The 22,931-nt window shown below is 38.7% G+C and overlaps 1 protein-coding gene and 1 pseudogene across 3 annotated transcripts in view; both read left to right on the top strand.

Moving 5' to 3' along the window:
* The window catches only part of MUSK (muscle associated receptor tyrosine kinase), an 82,052-nt gene extending 77,151 nt beyond the window's left edge, over positions 1–4,901 (top strand). For all 3 annotated transcript variants that reach the window (XM_054584535.1, XM_054584534.1, XM_054584533.1), the window contains 3 exons: positions 479–670; positions 1,775–1,923; positions 3,620–4,901. In XM_054584535.1, the coding sequence (XP_054440510.1) occupies positions 479–670; positions 1,775–1,923; positions 3,620–4,302 (1,024 nt within the window). In that variant the 3' untranslated portion in view covers positions 4,303–4,901. The remainder of the gene's footprint in view (positions 1–478; positions 671–1,774; positions 1,924–3,619) is intronic.
* Positions 4,902–6,448: 1,547 nt separating this feature from the next.
* LOC129079500 (60 kDa heat shock protein, mitochondrial-like) lies at positions 6,449–18,390 on the top strand (annotated as a pseudogene).
* Positions 18,391–22,931: the final 4,541 nt, after the last annotated feature.

The following is a 22,931-nucleotide window of genomic DNA, read 5'->3' as shown; positions in this document are numbered from 1 at the left end:
TAGTAATGTTTTAAAACCTGAATATTTAATATCAGAATTGGGGATGGGAGGCAAAATACATGTAAGTGCCAGTCTCTTGATGCCATCCATTGCATTGCTCTAAAATTCAGCACCCACACCCTGATCTTTAAAAATCTCAGTAGCTTTTTGCATAGAATCACATGTCCTCGGGTTAATTTTTTCACAGGAGATAGAAGCTAAACAATAATTTGGAAGAATATGGTTATTATTTCTCCCCAATTTCCCCTTCATCTCCAACACCACTGCTCAATCGGATAGTGACAAAATTCCTGAGAAAATATGACTTTTGACTCCAGATTAAACAAAAAGTGCTCTAAAAGTAAATGATCTTTGGCTGTCTTAGTCTAATTTCTTTTGTTTCCTACTAAATGTCATACCTCTTTAGGACCCAAGTCTAAGTACAATGATCTTACCTGATCTTGAGCTCATCACCCCTCTCTCCTGTCTTAACCTGCAGAGAATCAGCAGCAGTCACCCTCACTACTCTTCCTTCTGAGCTCTTGCTAGATAGACTACATCCCAACCCCATGTACCAGAGGATGCCACTTCTTCTGAATCCTAAATTGCTCAGCCTGGAGTATCCAAGAAATAATATTGAATATGTGAGGGATATTGGAGAAGGAGCATTTGGAAGGGTCTTTCAAGCAAGGTAAAGTTACCCACCTCTCCACTGAATTGTGTTGTGTCTGAAAAGTTACCAGACCATTACCTTAATGTCTATACAGTATGTATAATAGTTATTATCAAATTAGTTTAATTCTCCATGTCATTAACTTTATTTGTATTGCGTACTATACTTTGGATCTAAGTAATTCCCCTTTCTGCTGAAAAGTAGGGTAGAATATATGAGGAGAATCTTTCTTTGTGTCATGTTCAAATTACAAGCAATCAGCAAAGTATAATCATCTTTGCTTTCTAAAAAAGAATTTTGATATACATTTTAAGTCATAATTTCTTGCATTGTTCTTGGTAAATAATCTATAATTTACTTCTCTTCTGTTTTCTATTGCTATATGCTCCACTTCAATTAAAGTTTACTTTGAACTAGTGTTTCAATTTAAGAACTCAGGACCTTATGTGTGTAGATACTAAATAGATGTTCATAGAATGGGAAAAAAAAAAAAGGAAAAAATAATGCAAGGATGTCAGAAAACGAGCTCAAGCAACAAGTATGTATGAGGCCCACCGCCAGCCCTTGGAGTGAACCTGGAGTAAAATACCCCCTCGGTATGGGTCAGAGGATGTGAACACCAGTTATCACTTTTTCCCAGTGCTCTTGGGCAGGACACAACTTTACATCCATTAAAGGTAGTCTTGGTGTGAAGTTTACATGATTAATGAAAATCTCACATAAATAGTTGTTAAAGACCAAAAATATGCAGGTATCATTTTTAGGTGCTTTGAAGATCGAAGGATGACGAAGTCATGGTCCCTTCTTTCCAGGCTTTCCTATTCTGGCCATAGACTAAGGGGTTAGGATGGTAACGATAATCCCATTGGGTCTGTGCACTTTCAAATTCCTATAATTGATAAATAACACATTTTTCAAACTTAATCTATGTTGAGAATAGTTCCAGTATTAACTGAAGTCAAGGAATTTTAAGTACATTCTATTATTGGTATCTTTCTTTGATTCTGTGGCTCTGGGAAAGGCTGCATAAGTGGAGGGATGCATATGAATATGGATAGATACAATGTAGCTGTGGATAATATTCCTGATCTTTTATTTCTTTCTATATAAATATATTTCCAGGGCTCCAGGCTTACTCCCCTACGAACCTTTCACTATGGTGGCAGTGAAGATGCTCAAAGAAGAAGCTTCAGCAGACATGCAAGCCGACTTTCAGAGGGAGGCCGCCCTCATGGCGGAATTTGACAACCCTAACATTGTGAAACTCTTAGGTATGAAAATATAAGGGAAGAAATTTATTGTTTCAAAAAACAGACACTTTCCAAGTTTTCCTCCTTCATACTTCACTTACCCTTTTTTTCTTCTTCACTACTTGATCAGGGAAATGTCTCTGTTCTTTAGGGGAGGACATCCCAAAACCCAGAATTATCTTCTGGAGGGTAGGTCCTTTATAGTACAGGCTTCCCCCACACCAGGTGAGTGTTCCGGGAACCCATTTACATTAATGTACCAGCCGATGTTGTTGTAAGAGGTTGCCTTGAGCTTCAGTGAATTTTTTTTTGAAGACCTTTTCAATGCGTTTGCTCATTTTGTGATCCGTGATTTACAAGCGCGCCTGTCCATACTGCACTGAGTGTTCAGCAGCTTCAGCAGTTTTTGACCCTAAATGGCTTGACCCCCATACCCCACCCTCCCTATTGACCCATCGCACCCCAAGCAATGCTTTTTGTTGTTGTTCCCCTGAATGAAAAAAGTCCTAAAAAGGAAACGTTTTGCCAATGTGGAAGAGGTGAAACCAAAAACAGTGAAAGCACTAAAAAGTATCAAAATCAACAAGTTCAAAAACTGTTTTGAGCAGTGGAAAAAAGGCTTGATAGGTGTATTGCATCCATAGAGAGTACTTTAAAGGTGACTGGACTTTAAACATGTAAGAATAAATATACAACTTTTTAAAATAAATTCCATTTTGGTGGGATACTCCCTCATATTCTATATCAAGGAGTGGAGCATTTCATTAAATCACTTCAGTTCAAGAAATTGGATTTTTAAAATTTCTTTAATTTTCTCTCTAGTACATATAAATATAATGTTTGCTAAAGTCACTCTAAAACTAACCCTAAAATAAATAAGCCAAGATAAAAGTATTCTTTATTTCTCTTCCTTTTTGAACAGAGACTTCTAATTATTGCCTGAAAAAAAAATAGATCTAATAGTTTATTTTATGGTGATGTGAAATTGTGCCCAAGTGATATAATATTCCAAATTGCCCAGTTTCCCTCTCAAATGCAACAAGATTTACAAATGTCCCCCTGACACTAAATCTAAGACTCTTTATATTAACATTTTTTTCCTTTCTAGAATGACTATTGTAAAATGTAAATTTCAGCATGTTTTACCACATCATCCTGAAAACTGCATCTAAAATATTGGATTGTTTTTGTTATTCTTTCCAAATTTCATACAACATCTTCCATATTATTCTCCTCCATATAAGTAGCAGAAACACAGAAGAATTATATTACACACTCGAAGCAAACATCTATTTAAAATGCATTCACCAAACACTGGGTACTTGCTCTGCCAGACACGTGGTTGGTTTGCAGAATTTAAAGAACACACAACCTCTACATGTGAAGTGCTAAAATGTTGGTGTTGGGGGGAGGACTTCAAATAAATGGATGGTTTTGACATAGAATAATAAGTACCATGTTAAAAGATGAGAGAAGGAAAATCAGACACTGGCAGAGTCGGGAGCTAAGGTACCCTAGGAGGAGTGATAGATATGCTACATTTTAAAAGGTAAATCAATGTTTACCCAAAGAGATGGGGTCAATATTTGACTACGAAGCCGTCTACAAAAACGCCAGGGCTCCATGGTTTCTGATCTGGTCATTTGTTTTTAGAGTGGTCCTTCCAGGGCGCCACTTAAAAAACTCCCACCTGACAAAGGATGTCATTTGGTTCCAGGCGTGTGTGCCGTGGGGAAGCCCATGTGCCTGCTCTTCGAATACATGGCCTATGGCGACCTCAACGAGTTTCTGCGCAGCATGTCCCCTCACAGCGTGTGCAGCCTCAGTCACAGCGACCTGTCCATGAGGGCTCAGGTCTCCAGCCCGGGGCCCCCGCCCCTCTCCTGTGCTGAGCAGCTCTGCATAGCCAGGCAGGTAGCGGCTGGCATGGCTTACCTCTCGGAGCGCAAGTTCGTCCACCGGGATTTAGCCACCAGGAACTGCCTGGTGGGTGAGAACATGGTGGTGAAAATTGCTGACTTCGGCCTCTCCAGGAACATCTACTCAGCGGACTACTACAAAGCTAACGAGAACGATGCCATCCCTATCCGCTGGATGCCACCTGAGTCCATTTTCTACAACCGCTACACCACGGAGTCCGACGTGTGGGCCTACGGTGTGGTCCTGTGGGAGATCTTCTCCTACGGCCTGCAGCCCTACTATGGGATGGCCCATGAGGAGGTCATTTACTATGTGCGAGACGGCAACATCCTCTCCTGCCCTGAGAATTGTCCCTTGGAGCTGTACAATCTAATGCGTCTGTGTTGGAGCAGGTTGCCTGCGGACAGACCCAGTTTCGCCAGCATTCACCGAATTCTGGAACGCATGTGTGACAGGGCAGACGGAGCCGCGAGCGTCTAAGGTCCAAGACGAGCCAACAAAACACTGCCGTGTCCTCTCAGACTCTGCGAGCCAGAGGACTCCAAAGCCAGGGGCCCAACAAGACCTAGATAGGAAAGAATAATAGCAGACAGGAGCAGTATGTTGTTTGTTTCTGGGGGCTCAACAAAAGAGTGCAGAACTCAAGAGAGCAGACCAATCTATTGAAGGTTAATGATTAGAGACACAGGCTAGGTGTGTGTCAGATAACCAGAGATAACTACTCTTCCTCACAGAGACAGTTTGTATCACACATTGCACGGGAAATAATGTCATCTGTTCAGTTCCTGAATTAGCTGGCAGCAGAATAAGACTCTGCCGTATTAAGTTTTAATATGAAATGTGATACAGAGCTTCATTTTGATAGAGTTAATTCTTGTCTGTTATGAAAGTAAGGTAGCTTCATGTAAGGCATTTAAGTAAAGCAGAGAAAGCAAAAAAGAAGGAAAAACTATTCATTGTCTCCATACCCAATATTGGGGGGTTTTCTTCATTGAAATTCTTTCTTGCATCTAAAGCATACTTTTATATTTGTTTATAATCTGCAGAGTTGTGGTTTACTAAGGAATAAAATGACAAGTCAGCAAGGCTTTATTCTTACTGTGTTTTTTTAGTTCACTTTTCTGTCTTTGTGCTTCTTCTCTTTTATAAGCTTTTCCTTTGTATGTGCTTGCAATGAATTTGACCTGCTTATTTTGTTCCTAAAGTTTTTCAGAAAAAACGTTTTTGTGTCTTACAAATTTATCTTTTTCTTTGACATTTTTATTGGGAACTTTCTCTTTGCTTTAATGTTAATTTTTTTTCTTTCCAAGACTTTCTGTCCTTTCTCAGTTATTTAGCTTTTTCCCTTTTTATTTCATATTTAAAAATAAGCGCTCTGACCATAATAATTTTCTAAATATCCTGTGGACTGATATTATACACCTTTTGCAAAGTATTACCTTTTCTTCTGCATTTACTTTTGAAGCCACATATTTTAAATTTGTCACTTATGAATTTATTGCCACAGTCTGTTAAATCCCATAAACCATTGTTTATAATATGGGATTTCACAAGATGCTCTTATGGCTTTGAGTTATTTCAAACATGAATTTTTGGGCCCTCTGACATTTTTTCCTTTAAGAAACCAATTTAATAGGCAGTAGAATTAATATAGTGTTGCTTACCAACTTTCTGCATGATAACCTATCATTTTACATCTCATGATTCTTTTACCAAATACTCTGAGACTCAAATCTCTGGTGCACTAGATGTCTCAGTGGAGCTCCACACAGTGTATCTTAACCCAAGGTCAACATGAATGATACGAGTACAAACCCAAATTCTGCCGAAAAGCAAATAAACAGGGAAGAGAAAATAGCAGTCTACACTATACCTGCTTACTTTAATTCAAACTAATTAGTAGTTAGGCAATGGAGAAATGGGCTAAATTCTTGAAAGCAGATTTTCAACGGTCTGCCAGAAGGCTCCACCTGAAATCTCCAAATCCACCTTCCTGCAACAACTTATCATTTTTGCTGCAAAACCTCCCATTTCCTATTCATAGTCACTGCAGGCAACCAAGACAAAAACATAGAAGTTCCCCGAGGCTTTGTCCTCTCCTTCACCCCGATATTCTATCAGTATTACTCTCTAAAATCCTCCTGCTCACATTCCCGCCCATTTGATTTGACTGCTCGGTACACAGTCTCTATCACTGCCTACCTGTCTGTTATCTCATTTCTCTCCCTTTTTAGGCCAGAGCTGAAGTCCATGGGCTGTGACAATGGAAGGACGTGCTTATTCATCGTTCTGATTTATAAAGGGGGAAGTTGGAAGTTAGGATTGAGACATAACTAGAGAGGTGCTTTCCATAAAATTCCTGATTTTAAGTTCAAATCGAGACAGTCATTCAAAGGACTAGATGAAGAATGAGGTTGCAGCATGAGTCCAAAACAGAAGGCCAAAAAAAAAAAAAAAAACAAGGAGAAATTGGAGCGGGTCACCCACAAGTCTAGAAACTTCGGGTGGATATCCATGGCATATTATAAATGGTTCACATATGTGTGTTATACGTGCTCTGCAAACTTCAAAGACATCTTTAGGTTATGCCAGCCAAGATAATTTTATTCTAAAGGAAAGACAAGACATGGCTTCCATAGCCTTGGCTCTATCATCTGCCACCGTGAGCGGGCCTGCGTCCCTCCCCACTGCTGAAGGAGAGCCCAGGCTTCCCTGTCTCTTTCTCGTGGCTTCTACAGCCTCACCAGTTCTTGGTCTGTGTGTTTTTTTAGGCTCTGATATTCAAGAAGGCAAAGCCAAAAAAAAAAAAAAATCATAGAAATATAGGTAAATACCGTGAGTGAGTAGGCAAGCAAGCAAATCAACATTATGTACCCTTTCAGCTTTCTTAAATATTTAAAGTAATTGACATCTAAAATAACAAGTACAACTTCCACTATAGTAACAGTTATTAAAAATAATACTACCAGATAGCTTTTATTAAATACTCATCATGTATGTTCTAAGGACTCTAAATATATTAATTTAAACTGCATAGTTTATTGCAGTTTATTAAGTTAATATCCCTGCGTTATTGTTGAGTAAACAGGTAAAGAGAGACTGTGTAGCTGGCCCAAGCACACAGAGCAACAGGAGTCTAGTTTATGACTGAAAGAGTGAGCACCCAACCACCGTACTGTGGGTGCTTCAGCTCATTAGAGAACCTCCAGGACTGTATGGAGGCGATCTGTAATTTGCATGTGGTTTTGGAGCACACACTATATACCCCTTATATTATTAATTTTGTATCCAAGTGTTTTTATTCAATAGCAAACAAAATTATTGTAGCATTGTCAATTTAATCAGAAAGTCAAGTAGATGGTATGTTTATCTTTTTGTTACCTCTAAATGTATTTTCAAGTTATGCTTAGATCACTCTAATTTCCTTGGTGCTCATCCCAATGTTCTATATTTGAGGAACGTGAACCCACTATTTACAAGTATTGTTTTTTTCTAAGTAAAGATTTTTCCCATTTTAAAATCAGTGTATGAATTAAAAAATAGAGATGAGAGAGACACACAGTGCTGTTGTTAACAAGGGTCAGAATGGGCATCGATGAGACACCAAGTCACCTTAAGTGGTCAAATGTCATGAATGGCAAGAGTACCAGTAGATATCACATGGCACCATAATAATTTTTTGGTATTGTGATGGAGCAAAAAAAGAACACTTATTTTCACTTTGAAGTTTATTATGAACTTATTCCATGCCATGAAATAGTCTTCAAAAAGGCTAATTTGATTTTTGAATGATATGCCATTTTGAAAGGCTAGAATATAATTTAGTTAATCTCTTATTCTTTTAACATTTGAATTTTTTTAATTTTCACTATTATAAATAATATTATAATGATCATCTTTATTTGAACATGCTCATAATTATCTCTTTATGGAAGTTCTGAGAAGGAGAATATCTGGGCCAAATGGTATGCACAATATTAAGGTTTTTGTTATGTATTGCCACACTCTCTAGAAATAGGGTCTCCTCTCTGCATTGTACAAGAGATCATATATCCCTAATCATTTGCAATCATAGAAAATTAATTTTAAGAAAACTTTAGTATATATGGTCATAGAAAAAAAATCTCATTTTAATTTTATTTTTTATTTTACTAGTGAGGTTGAACTTTTCTTGTTCCCAGGTCATTTATAGTTTTATTTTGGGAATCATCTACAATCTATTTTTCTACTGTCATTTTTATTTTGTAATTGATTTATAAGACTCATTCTATAAACTCTTGTTCTACCTTACAGAAGGAGAAAATATATACATACCTTTACCTTAAATAACATTTATAGGTGACCCTTGAACAACACAGGATTGAACTGTACAGATCAATTTATACATGACTTTTTTTCCAGTAACTACCTATTCTGTTTTCCATCAACAGTTGGGAACCTGCAGCTGCAGAGGGCCAGCTGTATGCAGTGCTCCACCCCATTTCTAATAGGATGTCTGAACATCTGCAGAGCTTGGTGTCCTTGGGGGGCCCTAGGCCCGGTCCCCTCATGGATACTGAGAAACAACTGAAGTTTTGGGGAAGTCAAAAATTATACATGGATTTTCAACTGTGTGTGGGGGGAGGTCAGTGCCTCTGACTCCCACATTGTTCAAGGGTCAACTGTATGTTTTTTATTCCAAAAGAAAAATACCTGCTTGGTTTTTTTTTTAAAAAATGATCAATAATATATGATAACAATATAAGATACACAATGTATAACAAAGAAAATTAGAAAATTTCAATCAGTGGTAATTAACATTAACATCAAGATAAACATTCTTTCAGCCCTTTTCAGATAGGTAAGTAGGTAGGTAGGTGGGTAGATGATTGATAGATAATTTTAAACAGAAACAAGATAATATTGTTATATTGCTTGAAGCTTTGCTTTTATCACTGAATATATCATGAGTTGTCTTCCATATCGATGTGTCTGATAGCTGAATAATATTCAATTATATGGACTAATCAATTAATATAACTATTATTTTATTATTGGACATTTGGTTTATTTCTATCGTTCATTATAAAATACAATGTTTTAGTAGTTAATTCTGTTGCTAAGTTTGGTGAGCATCCATCTTGAATGTTGCTTTCTTTAGATGTAACTCCTAGAAGTGGAATTTCTAGATCAGAAAGTATATACACTTTTAATGCTTTTTGATATATTGAGGAATTGCCTTCCTTTTTCCTCAATATGTACATCTTCCAGTCAAATGAGTCCACGCTTTCAATCTCATCAATACTGAGCATTAACATTTTAATCATTGTCAATATAGTAGTTTAAAATTTTTATTTTGTGGTATATACTTACATTTCTTTAAATAAAATAAGGTTGAAGATTTTTTTCAATGTTCTGGGGACAATTTATTTACTCTATGATTTGCCTTCTACTGATATTTTTCTATTGGATGTATTTTTTTTTCTTGTTGCCTTGTAAGAGCACTTTATGTATTAAAGAGCAAAATTTTGTCATACATGTTTCACCTACTTTAATCATGTTAAAAATGTATTACTTCTATTTGTCTTTCACTATAAGACTTTATTAATCAGGAAAAATGCTGAATTTTTAGTCTGTTGAGATGATCGTGGCTTTTTCCTTAATTTGTTAATATGTAGAAATGTATGAATTGATTTCCTGATGTTGAAATATCTTTATGTCCTGGGAATAATCTCTCTTTGGGTGCATCACATCAATATTTTAATTTAATACCAAATCTGATTTATTAACATACATTTGTACCAATATTTACAAATTTCTAAAATTAAAAGTTTATCGCTTTCTCAGAGTGTGGTGTCAGTACTATGATAGTTTCAAAAACTTAAGAGTTTCTTTCTCTTTGATCTTGATTAGTTTATTTAAAGTAATTGTTATTTATAAAAGCAATACATAGACTTCTTTTTTAAAAAAAAGAAAATTTCTAAGAATGGTACAAATAAAAAAATAAAAGCTCTCTAAGTACAAAGCACTTCACCCATTTCCGGTTTCAGTTCTTTTGGTGGTTACCATTGCAGTCCCAACAAATTTGTTTTGATCTCCTTATAAATTGATCTATTTAAAAAGATACATAATATCTCCCTTGCAAAAAAAATGGGCATTTTAAAACACCTTTACTCAAACCCCCCCCTTTCCTGAGATATATTAAACTTCTTATTATCAGTTACATTGTTTATCATTTAACTTTAAAAAATATACTTAAATGAAGGTTACCCATTGATCCTGAACTAGGTAAAATACAATTAGAGCTTCCACACTTCCTTCCACCACTTTTTCCCTTTCCCTACGCTCTACCTCAGTCAGCTATACACCTGTTTCTACTCTGTCGATGTCTATAAATATTTGGTTGATTCGAATTATGAAAAAGAGAGGGAAAAACCTACAGTCATTTGATTATGTAAATATTTATGCATTGCCAACAGCAACATTCAATTATTTTAATTTGATAATTTATTTGAATCTCCATTAATTTTTTTATTTCCCCTATTTTAAGGATGAAATACAATTTTAAAAATCACAGAGTTGTTCTGTTCTGTTGTTTACATTATTTTTTCTTTCTCTTTTTCTGCTTCTCTTTTGTGCTTTTGTTTTCCATAAACATCAGTGATCTTTAAGTTTCCATGTATTATTACAAATGAGAGTTGTTTTGATTCATATCAGTAGCAGGAGTGGAGTTCCCTCCCAGTTTTGTTGTAATGTTTCTGCAGCAGGACCTCTCTCTTGCCAACGGGATGGCTCCCTGGGAGCTCTGCCTATGTGGTTTGTGGGAAGGGTATAGGCCAACTGACTTAGAACTCTCCAAATTGCCAAAGTGATGGAAGACTCTAAAGATACAATACTTCTGTATATTTCACTCCTGGAGAGAGCTGTTATCCCTTCATCCTTTCCAGCCCTGTAAGAGCCTAACATTCTCCCCATATGCTACTCTGCATCCCTACTTAGGTTCACCACTAACACTAAGGTCCCTTCCCAGGCAAATCTTCCAGTCTATTCAGAGAGCAGTTGGGCACCACAGTTTGTGGTGAAGCATTTTGGTCCACGTGTTTTCTATACAAGCATTTCATTGACCACCCTCAGGGACAATCCACAGCCCATCCCTGCTCTCTGCTGACTCAGAGCCTCTTTATTCATGTGAAATCACTCCCTACCTCCCCTGACAGCTGGCTCATATTTGCTGCAGGTAGCCAGCCATTTATGTGTTCTGTGTCCTTAATAATGTGCGCATTATTCATGAGCAAGAACATTAAGATACTTTCTGCTTTCCAAATATTTGTTGAAGTCATGGCACTTAGAATGGTTCCAGCATGTACATAGATTTATTCTTATTCATACACATTTATTGTCACATTAGTGAAATCATAGAGGAAAGGAAAGGGTTCTGTCCACCACTTTGATCAAGGATAGTTGAAATAGCTTAGGAATTACCTGCTCATTTATCCTTAATCTTCTTTGTTGGTCCTTTGTTTCTTCTCTCTTCCTCCCAGCCCCTCAATATTGGAACACGCCACACACAGATTAGTCTTTGGGCAGCATCTCTCTTTTATGTATACACTCCCTTAGTCATCTCCTCCAGTTGTATGGCTATAAATACCACCTATGTGCTGACATTTTTATCTTTAGCTCCAACCTCTCTTCCCAGCTTCATACTCATATTTCTAACTACCTATTATAGACAGAACACCAGATTCTCCTCTCCAGAGCCAGGCTGTCTGCTTTATTTCTCGGCTTGATCTAGCAACAAAGCTGAAAGGTGACTCACAGCTTGGAGCTGGTGTTGCTTTTCATGTCAGGTAGGGGCCTCAGAGCCTCTCCAGGGTGAGTGCCCACTTCGTGTCCTGGTGCTGTTGGCTTAGATGCGGATTCACACTGTGTCCATTTTAAGAGCTCTCAATCCTGCCTTCCGTTCCCATTGAAGCTGGCAGGAATTCACCAGTTTTCCGCATGTACCTGTTAGCCATTCCTGATATGCAGCCCTGGTATGGACGTTTCCTTTTAACATGGTCTATGTGTCACTTTGTGAGCATCTGGGGAGGGGGGGGGAATTGATGCAGTGCTCATTCCTTATTGTGGGGAGGATGTTGCCCTGTCCTTATGGATTCCAACCTTTACAACAGACCCGTTTCAGGTCACCATTGTTTAACTTCTTTCAGGTCTATTGAAGTAGCGCAGTCACCAAGATACATGCACTTGTAAGTCTCTACTTTGGTACAGATCACCATAAAAACAATGGCGCCTCTCACTCAGTGACTTTCAGTGCTGTGAGTCGTTACATTTACTGAAGGATCAGAAACTACATCAGTACAGAAGACTCAGAGGCATGGGGGCCTGATCGAAAAACAAAAGTCTTTGCCAGTACGGTTTTTATAATTATAAACAAAGCTATACATGTGCCCAGATGTTGGCTTTGCCTTCTAAAAGATCATGTCATCTGTGTATAAAGCAAAATAAAGTTGAAGGAAAGTAATTACACAACTTACAAATTTTTACATGTCTTTTTTACTGGGTCCTTCTTAATAAAAAAACTTTTAAGAGATTCAACAGGGATGTTACTTTTTTTTTTCCTTAGAAGCTTTGTCATCATACGTAATTACGTAAGGAGCCATCATGACTGTCCTTTCAAACCACAGCCTCTGGAAAATATACCCCATATTTAGAGTTTTGCCCATAAGAGAAGAAGCCACCTGCACTAAGGTTATGTCAGAGAGATGGTAACCACAAAAAAAAAAAACACACCAGACTTAAGATATACACTATCATTTTCTGGGTGTGCTCTTAACTATTTAGAGCTGTGATTAAAATTAGAAGTGTTGGCCTGACATTGCTTTCTGACTTGCTTTTTTAGCAATGTTAGCACCATGGTGGTTCGTATAATGCTCCTTGTTATTTCAATTGATGTTGTACTCAGCATGGACTAAACATATGCTATAATGTCAACTCCACTTCTGCTATCTTTTTTTTAAATTATTGGGATATATTATATTTAAGGATTGAAGGAAAGTCCATTGAGTGTCATGTATTCATTTGTTTTCTCTTTGTCATTCAAGCCACCTTCCCCGTCAGAGATCACCTTCTCAAGAGACTCTCAAGGTCACTGTCCCACATCACTCTGCTCAGGTCATTTTGTTTATGGCAACCTGAGCAAAGAACCGCTCTGATTTTAGTCCAGTCCCCCAAGTACTCTCAGAAGTGACAGGCAAAGAGAAATACAATGAAGAAAAGAGAAAGACCTACAGAGTGGGATTATTGAGAGAGCAAACAAACAAACAAAAAAAACCCTACCAGTGAATTTAATTTCTGAGAAGGCAGCAAAGAAGACCAGGAAATGCCTGAGGAGTCACAATTTTTTTTGGGAGTCAAAATTTCTAACATAATTTTAATAATAAGCCTCTTACTTTTTTTCAGGAAAACATATTTATCTGCTTATATGGTGGAAAAATCCAGTTTCCAATTATGAGATCAGTTTTGCAAAGTTTTAATGAAAACAATTTTTAACCACTTCAGAATTTTTGGAGGAAATATGTATCTGCTCATCCAATTTTAGGGAAATTTGGAGAACATTCAGTTTTTCTATGAAATACTTATTCTCTTACTGCAGTAAATGTGAATTTATTTGGCACTTACCCAGAATTTACCATAATTGGGTAAATCATTATGTCTACAGTACAATCAACAAGATGATCCCAAGACACCATAGCTCTAAAGGAAAAAAAAATTAATCTTTTGACACGAATCTTTTATACCTAGATTCTACACTTTAAAAATCTATACTTGGATTTTTTTCTCCAAGGTTGCCTTCTATTATTTAATAATCTGTCAGTTTTCTATTAACAATAAATTTGGAAGATATTTTTATATTTTAGTATGAACATTTACAACATATTTTAATGGTTATATACTAAACCATGATATGTTGCAAAAGTGTTATCTAGACACACAGCAGATAGAGTGGTGAAAGGCATAGACTCAGGCACTGATTTAAATCCCAGCAGTTGACTTAATCCCTCTATGCCTCGCTCTCACTCATTTATAAAATGATAATAATAACTCCTAGTTCATAGGTTGCTGGAAGAATTCAATGGGTTAACATATGGACAATATTTAGGAAAGTATCTGATCCATTGTAAATACTGCCAAGGGCCTTGCCGATATAATTGCATCTAATTGTTGCTATTATATAGAAAGATGCCACTTCTATTACTATATCCTTAGGGAATAGTAAAAAGATATGTACAAGAATATAGTAATAGAACTGAAATAATTGGGTCAGGCTCAATGAACATTTTCAGGACTTTTAACATCCGTTTCAAAATTACCTTCCAGAAATCTAGCAACACCTTACACAACTGATAGCAATGTATGAACATACATGTTTCTCATACTCTGGTTAACTTAGAATGCAAGGGAGAAACTTCATCTCCTTGCTTTAATTTGGTTTATTTTTATTCCTGGAGACATTGTGGATTTCTTCACATATTTTAACAACTTTTTTTGTTCTTTTTGTGAATTGTCAAGTGTGTTCTATTTTCTTTCTCCTACTGATTGTCCTTTATCTGTTTTGTTGTAGTTTTTTGGAGCTAGACTCTCTTTCATATCCACGATCTTTACTTTTATTGTATTAACTACATATTATTTTGTTCTAAGATAGGGTAAATGTCTTAATCTGATTTTCATGATTAATATGCAACTCATTACATCTTTTATCTAAAGGCACCAATCCACCTTTTACTGTTTCTATCATTTAATTATGTTTAATAGGTAATACATTCACTTGGGTTAACATTCAAAGTTTATATAAATCTATACAGCAGACTTTTGCTTTCATGAAGATGGAGAAGTGCTTTTCCCTGTTTCTCCCACTAACTATTGGGTTGGCCAAAAAGTCCATTCAGAATTTTTCATAAAATAAAAGACTTATTTTATTTTCACCAATAACTTTATTGATTTGATATTTTAAGTATCAAAGTCAGCTATCTCCCGCTATTGGCTTCTGGAAGGTAGAGGCCAGGGGTGCTACTGAACATCTTCCAATGCATAAAACAAAGATTAATTTGGCCAAAATGTCAATAGTACCAATAGCACTTTTAATACATTCAATGAGTCATAGCACCTTCTCCATACACTGTACAAATCTTTTTTTTCTTTTTGCTTAAGTTACACTTTTACTTTTTTTTTTTGCGTAATAAGAATAATATGCTGAAAATGTTTTGTATTTTCTTCCATCTTCAATATTAAATGGCTACACAAAAATTCACCAGTTTTGATAAGTTTTTTTAAAAAAGTGCATGCTGACGTGAGAGCTGTCACAATACAAAGTTGTTCAAATGAAGTTAAAGGCAACTGAGCACTTACGAGAGCCATCGAATGGAAAAAACTAAATGCACTTTTTGGCCAACTTACTAAAGCGAAACCCCCTGAACATCATTTATAAACCCGTATAAGGAGACTATGAAGGCTGGGAAGAAGAGCACAGCTCAGCTGGAAAGAAGAAAGGTCTGAGGAATGACACGGTGGGGGGTTCCCGGATCTTTTACCTCAAATATTTCAGATTTGGAGCTTAAGGAATCGGCAACGCAGAAACACCAATGGCTCTATACCAAAAGAGCCCTACTCACTGTATACCTACTGTATATACCTAAAGCCTGATCACTTTAGCCAAAGGGCCAGGAAAAGGGCAGCTTAGCAAGGCAGAAAAGTTTTAGACAATAATTGCTCTTTTCCAGCCAAACACAACACAAGAAACTGACATTCGCCCTACACAGGCCAGCAAAGGATGAATGGGGGCCTAGATTTCTACCCTTGCTCCTTCATAACAAGTGTTCAAAGCCTTTTGGGAGTGGTATCGGAAAAGTTCAAATTGAGTCAGGAGCTAAGACTTCACCCCCACTGGGTTCTAAATGTGTGTAGAGGAAGAATTTAAGGCAATGATAGTCAAAGTTTTTACTCTTCATTTGAATTCATAGAATGTTGACACCAATATACACATATATAAAGTAATACCTACAGTAACCATAACAAAGCTATATTGTACAAAGGGAAGTGCTTAGAAGCATTATTGATAAAATGGAATTCTAAAAAAATTTGAAGTCAGGAGACAGAAAATAGGGAAACCAAAAACAGAATGAACAAACAGAAAGCAACAAATAAAAAGGCAGTCTTAAGCTCTAACAAATGAATAATTACATTAAGTGAGCTATTGTGGGATTATAATGTTTGAATGGGTTTCCAGCTCCAGATGGGGAAGGAAGGGCATGTGTTTAGTCACCTGCGGTCTCAGTGGGCTATAGATTTGGATACATTTCTGCAAGATATAAAGCAGATGGAGTCATACTGATAAAAGGCAGAACACAGGAAACAAAAGAATGATTCTATAGAGGTAGAAATCATTCTTCTTGGCTAAACCCTTGAGTGGTGAAAGAGATTAGTTTTACAAATGACAGTGTTATCACCTGGTAAAAGGGGGGACTCAGGCCCATGGATGGTGATCTTCCTGTTCTTGGTGTCTGGGCCATATTAGTAAATATTTTGATTATCACACCTAATAAGAAATCTTCTCAGTCATTCTGTCCTCCAACCTACCCATTAGTTTTTTATTCATTCATTCGATGGCCAGTTACTGAATGCTAAATGCCAAGCACTGTTGTGGGTGCTGGGGAAACATGAGTGAACAAGGTGGACAAGGTCTTGGATGTGGTGGTTTATATGCTAGTGGAGACCAAACAATAAACATGAAAACAAAGATATAAGTGAGGTAATTACACTCTGTCCCTCACTCGCCACCAACAACCGGCCTCGCTGCTTGGACGCCCTGCCACCGCCCCACAGAAAGGCTTCAATTACATGAAGTCCTTTGACAGATGAGGCCTGTGTCACGGGCTGCTCATCTCACTTGGGCTTATGCCAAAGGTGCAAGATTTGGTGCGGATGCCTGGGCCCTAATGCTTCGAGGTGTAGGACTTTTAGCTGACGCTATAGCTGTTACTATGGGGCCAAAGGGAGGAAGAAGGATTATTGAACAGAGCTAGGGAAGTCCCAAAGTAACAAAAGATGGCGTGACCATTGCAAAGCCCATTGACTTAAAAGATAAATATAAAAATATTGGCACTACACTTGTGCAAGATGTTGCCAATAATACAAATGAAGAGGCTGGTGATGCAGTCACTACTGCTCCTGTACTGGTCTGCGCTATTACCAAAGGAGGCTTTGAGAAAATTAGCAAAGTCGCTAATCCAGTGGAGATCAAGAGAGGTGTGACGTTAGCTGCTGGTGCTGTGATTTCTGAATTTAAGAAGCAGTCTAAACCGGTGGCAACCCCTGAAGAGATAGCCCAGGTTGCTACAATTTCAGCAAATGGAGACAAAGAAATTGACAGCATAACTTCCAATGTAATGAAAAAGATTGGCAGAAAGGGTGTCATCACATTAAGGGATGGAAAAACACTGAGTGATGAATTCAAAATTATTGAAGTCATGAAGTTTGATTGAGGTTATATTTCTCCATGCTTTATTACTATAGCAAAAGGTCAGACATGTGAATTCCAAGATGTCTATGTTGTATTGAGTAAAAAGAAAATTTCTAGTGTTCTGTCCATTGTACCTGCTCTTGAAATTGTCCATGCTCACCATAAGCCTTTGGCCATCATTGTTGAAGATGTTGATGGAGAAGCTCTAAGCATGCTTGTTTTGAGTAGGCTAAAAGCTGGTCTTCAGGTTGTAGTAGTCAAAGCTCCAGGTTTGGGTCACGATGGAAAGAATGTGCTTAAGGACAAGGTTATTGCTACTGGTAGTGCAACATTGGGAGAAGGATTGCCTTTAAATCTTGAAGATGTTCAGCCTCATGACTTAGGAAAAGTTGGAGAGGGGATTGTGACCAAAGATGATATCATGCTCTTAAGAGGAAAAGGTGACAAGGCTCAAACTGAAAAACATATTCAAGAAATCACCGAGCAGTTAGGTATCACAACCAGTGAATATGAAAAAGAAAAACCAAATGAATGTCTAGCAAAACTCTCAAACGGATTAGCAGTGCTGAGGGTTGGTGGGACAAGTGATGTTGAAAGTGAATGAAAAGAAAGAGTAACAAATGCTCTCTGTGCTCACGCGCTGCTGTTGAGCACGGTATTATTCTGGGAGGGGGTTGTTCCCTGCTTCAGTGCATTCCAGCCCTGGATTCATTAACTCCAGCTAATGGAGATCAAAAATCTGGTATAGAAATTATTTAAAAAGCACTCAGAATTCCTGCAATGACCATTGCTAAGAATGAAGGTGCTGAGGGATCCTTGATAGTTGAGACAATCACGCAAAGCTCCTCACAAGCTGGTTATGATAGCATGCTTGGAGATTTTGTGAATATGGTGGAAAAAGGAATCATAGATCCAACTAAGGTTGTAAGAGCTGCTTTATGGGATGCTGATGGAGTGGCCTCTCTGTTAACAGCAGCAGAAGTTGTAGTTACAGAAATTCCTAAAGAAGAGGAAGACCGTGGGTGGGTGGGGTGGGTGGAATGGGAGCTGGTATGGGAGGTGGCATGTTCTAATCCTGGAATAGTGCCTTCCCATTGTTAATGAGAGCTGTGAGAGGAAGTTCAGGGCAGTGCTCCTCGCCTAGAACTTCAGAGCAGTCAGTTGAAGGAAGGAGCTAAAGCCTGGCTGATGTTTAAGAAAATCACTGTAACCATCAGTTACTGGTTTCAGTTGACAACATACAGTGGTTTAATGCTGTCGTTGTCCATGCTACAGATAATTTACTTTGTATTTTCGAATAAAAATACATTTGTACATTCCTGATGACTAAGTGCAAGAGCCATATACCAAGGCACTGCTTTCAACTTAAATCATTGAGGTATTTTTATGACTATTGTCTTAAAATCAGGATTTTAGTGTTTGCCTTCACCTGAAGTAAAGTTAAGCAGTCCTTCTGTGGAGAGTAAGAATAATCATGTACAAAGTAGAGAAATATCCAATTATGTGAGCTTTGTGTAATAAAAATTTGTTTAAAGTTGAAAGAAAAAACAACCCAAGATAATTACAATACGGTGAGCACTATGAAGGTAGAGTCATTGCACTAACTAGTGCTATTTCCTTCCATGTGGTTACCACAAATCAATTTATCAGCAACTGCACTGCTGCCACATGTCCAGGGCCATCAATATCCCACCCACGCTGAGTGATAGGGTCCTTCTCGCCCTCAGTGAGTGATGTAACTCCAGAATCCTGTCCTTAGATTAGAGCATGCTCCCAGGGACCCCTCCTAAGTCACTGTTTTAGGTCAGGTTCCCTAGAAGTCAAGCCTAAAATGATGATGATTCTTATGCCAGTGATTATTGAAGGAATGTTCTCAGAAGAAATCCTTATGGAGGGAGGGAGAATGGGAGAGGAGTCAAACTGGAGCAGCAAAAATGATATGCAAAGGGGTGATTTGAGCTCAAGTGTGGCTCATCTTGACCTCACAGGGAGCCCTGGAGCATGAATTGTACCCCAGAGGTTATCCTACCCAGAGGTAGAGACTCAACTGTTACGCCTATACTTTGGTCAGCCTTGTGCTAGGAACTGTTCCTGGGCAGTGTGTGTAGGGGTGGGGGTGGCAGGTAACCAGCCACACAGGCATTGCCACATGAGACAGCGCCTGTCAAAGAGGGCAGTTCTCTGGAGAAGGGTGTACATTCCCGATAACTAAATGCAAGAGCCATGTACCAAGGCCCTGCTGGGGGGTGGGTCTCCCCACACTGGGGGATGAGTCTCCAAACCTAGGAAAGGGCATGTGGGTGGGGCATTAAGGCATCTGTTATATCACCCTTGTTTTTGGCACTGCTGTTCCAGGTCAAGGACTAGAGAAAATTCTGCTGGATGAAGGATTTTTCCATGTACTTCCTAGACAGTCTTCCTTCGTGGATGGTCAATTCATATTCAGCTACTTGCAAAAAAATAATTCTTAGATTCTGACTTACAGGTGACACCTTTCCCTAGTGCCCTTTGCTAATACAGTGGTCTATGTCTTGGATTTTTTTGGATCAACTCAATGGAAATTTGGAATGAGGAAGGCATTATAAAGCTTAATAGAATGCTGAAATCACTATCAGAAATTCAATGTCTGTTTTTCTTGACTTCCTGGACCGTCAATTTGGAACTATTCCTTGTTACCAGATTTACCTTTATAGATGCAATTATCATGTTAAAGAACCGTGACACTTTTGTGTGGAATGCCTCCCTTAATGCTGCTAGCAAATATGGCATAAATCATAGGAACAAAATCAGTCTTCTAGGTTGGTCCAGGGTGCTGCCTTCTGCTCTCCTTGAAGCAGCAGCTGAACTTCACAGGGAAGAACTCTCCAAATTCAATCCCAGTTGGCTGTGAAAAGAGTCAGATGCAAACAATCGCTTCCCTATACAGTACTATCAGCACACATTTAGCGCATTGGTTAAGTCTTCTTCTCTACAAGAAAGCTACTACCGATGACTAGTCATGGGAAATGTGCATTCCCAGGCTTCTGGAGTCCTCAAAGGGTCACAAATGCCGAAAAGAGAGACAAGGAAAGAGGAAGTAAAAGCAGCAGAGAAACAACTTCTACCCTCCTAACTATTTACAAACTATAGCACATCTCTGACTTCTGTCCTGGATGCACTCTGGGCTCTCAGCATCTGAGCAGACATTGAGGTTTTTCTGTTGCTCTGACAATGAATATTCCTGGAGGTCTCAGCCTCGACGTGCTAGAAATGCAAAAGGGGAAGTGTCCCAGTTAAAGTGTGGTAACCCATAACTCTTGTTGTTGTCAAGGATTTCACATCCTTGCTCCCCCTTGGGAAAGTTCTCAAAGCAGATTTGACAATAGTTCACAAACACCACAAAAGGACATGCTCAGCAAGGAAAATTCCACGTTTGGCACCAAACAAGATAATTTATTCCCCGGCACCAGTGAGTCTCAGTTGGAGCAAATAAGCCACAGCACAGTCCAGTCCCAACTTTAGATCTAGGCAAGAGGGGGCCCCGACTTGGGTCCTGCAACTTAGGGGGCTTCACTCTGGTCCTTCTCTGGCCGTGACTCTTCTCACAGGGTCCAAGGAGCCAAGGAGACATGCCACCCTGGAACCTGTATCTGCTCCTTTTAAGCCACGTTCCAGGTACTAGGGACCCCAGAATTTCAGCAGCGGCACAGCCCCCTTCCTGAGTCCCTCCACCCCAGAATGGACTGTTTTCTGGTGTGCACGTTTCCATGAAAGGGGGTGCACCACGGGCACGTGTTATGAGAAGAGTGAGCACAAATGTGTCCACAAGATCCTTCATGTATTGGGCAGACCCAGGAGCAGGAAAAGGACCATGGTCCAGGGCCTAGCTCTTCCCATGCCACCACATTCCCCCTGAGGTCTCTGAGATTATACACAACATAATAGCAGTTAGTTTAGGCAATAGTGCAGGTACTATGTGGCAGGCACTATCTTGAACCGCTCATCAGGCATAAATAATGCCCCTTTTTATTACAAAATTGTAAGCATATAATTCTGTAACATAACAATATCACACTCAAGCACACCGTATGACATTTTAGGTGAAATGTTCAAATTGAAACTGTAAATTAGTACATCCATATTATTATCTTACCAACTACACCCAAGTAGGTGTTACTTCTGCAGGGCCGTGTGCGCGCGCACGTTTGTGCCTATATGTGTATGTGTGTGCGTGTGCGTGTGCGTGTGTGTGTACGTGTGTGTGTGTGTTCACTTAACCCTCAGAATAACCCTATGGGATATATGCTTACAGGGAGATGGAGATTCGATTACCTGTAACAGGTCACACAGTAAGTGGTAGGCCCAGGATTTAATCCCATTCAACCTGGTCCCAAAATCTATACTCCTAAATATTTCGCCATTCCAATACAGATTTTTTTTAATCCCTCTGTGAGTTTCTGGCTGGCATAAATTTGACATGCAGCAGAACCTTCTGTGGGATTTTTTTGAAATCAGGGTTTTATTGACAATAACAACTTACCTAATGATATCCACAGGTGCAGCAGATGCTACAAAGCAGTTTTCTGCAGAGGAACTTAACCAAGCCTCTGGGTTAGGGAGGTTTCCTGAGGAAGACTATTTCTGAAACAAGTAAAGGACAGGTCCAAGGTGGGCAGGCCAATGAGATGAGAGCAGGAGAGTCTCTTCTAGCCACCCAGGGACGGATAAGCAAACACAGACAATAAAGCTGTTTACCTATGAGCAACTCACCCGAGGTACAAGAAATTCATTCTCTCTGTCTCTCCTCTCTGTCTCTCTCTCTCTCATCAATTAAAAAAAGGCACTCTTAAGGGTGGGGGCGGTGTGGTGCTAAGTCATTTGGCCTCGCCCCAAAGGAGATATTTAGGATACAAAAGAGTCCACAACAATGTTGCAAGTACATGTGCACCCAAGGATTTAATTGGTTTAATAGAAGTTCTTTTCTTCCTTATTCCAAAACAAGCCAAGACATTTTCTTTTTAAGATCTAGGGGTTATAATTATATGTCTTTCATGATTCAATGGTCACAGAAAATTTCAACCAAAGATAAGTTTTCCAGTGTTCTGAAAAAAGGCCATGCTATTATGAATGTGTTTAGAACCACTTACAATGACCCTGTATATATAGAGAGTCAAGATTTTCTTTTTATTTCTCCAAGCCAGGCCAAAGGGAGAAGCCTCCCACCAAAACTTCAAGGCAAGGGATGAAAGAATTGCTCACCCTCCCTAAATGTTAAACCTCAAAGACGGGGCAACTAAGCCAGAGAGCTTTGTACTACTGGACAGCCCCTGGCGGCTGACCAGGGTGGGCAATTTGCCTGAAGCACTTGTGAGGCTGGAATCTCTTGGGCAGAATCATTGGCCCAAGAACAGTTTATCTCCAGGAAATGTCCTTGCGGGGGTCAGGTTGAGGGGTGGGTGAGCAGAAAAGCCTACTTTACTTGAGAATTTTCTTTCAGCAGAGACATTTCAAAACAATCTTTATTCATGTCTAAATCTGTCTTTCCAGATAGATTAAAGGAGCTTCTAAGGGATGCTAGAACAGTTTTAAAGGGGAAGACTGTTCCGTTGAAGTTAGGTTAAACCTGTAATTGCCG

This window comes from Pteronotus mesoamericanus, unplaced genomic scaffold (assembly GCF_021234165.1).
Source record: "Pteronotus mesoamericanus isolate MK-2021 breed Mesoamerican mustached bat unplaced genomic scaffold, CSHL_Meso_final contig_78, whole genome shotgun sequence".
NCBI lineage: Eukaryota > Metazoa > Chordata > Mammalia > Chiroptera > Mormoopidae > Pteronotus > Pteronotus mesoamericanus.
Note: the sequence above shows the minus strand (reverse complement) of the source record. Positions and strands in the feature narration are given on the sequence as shown.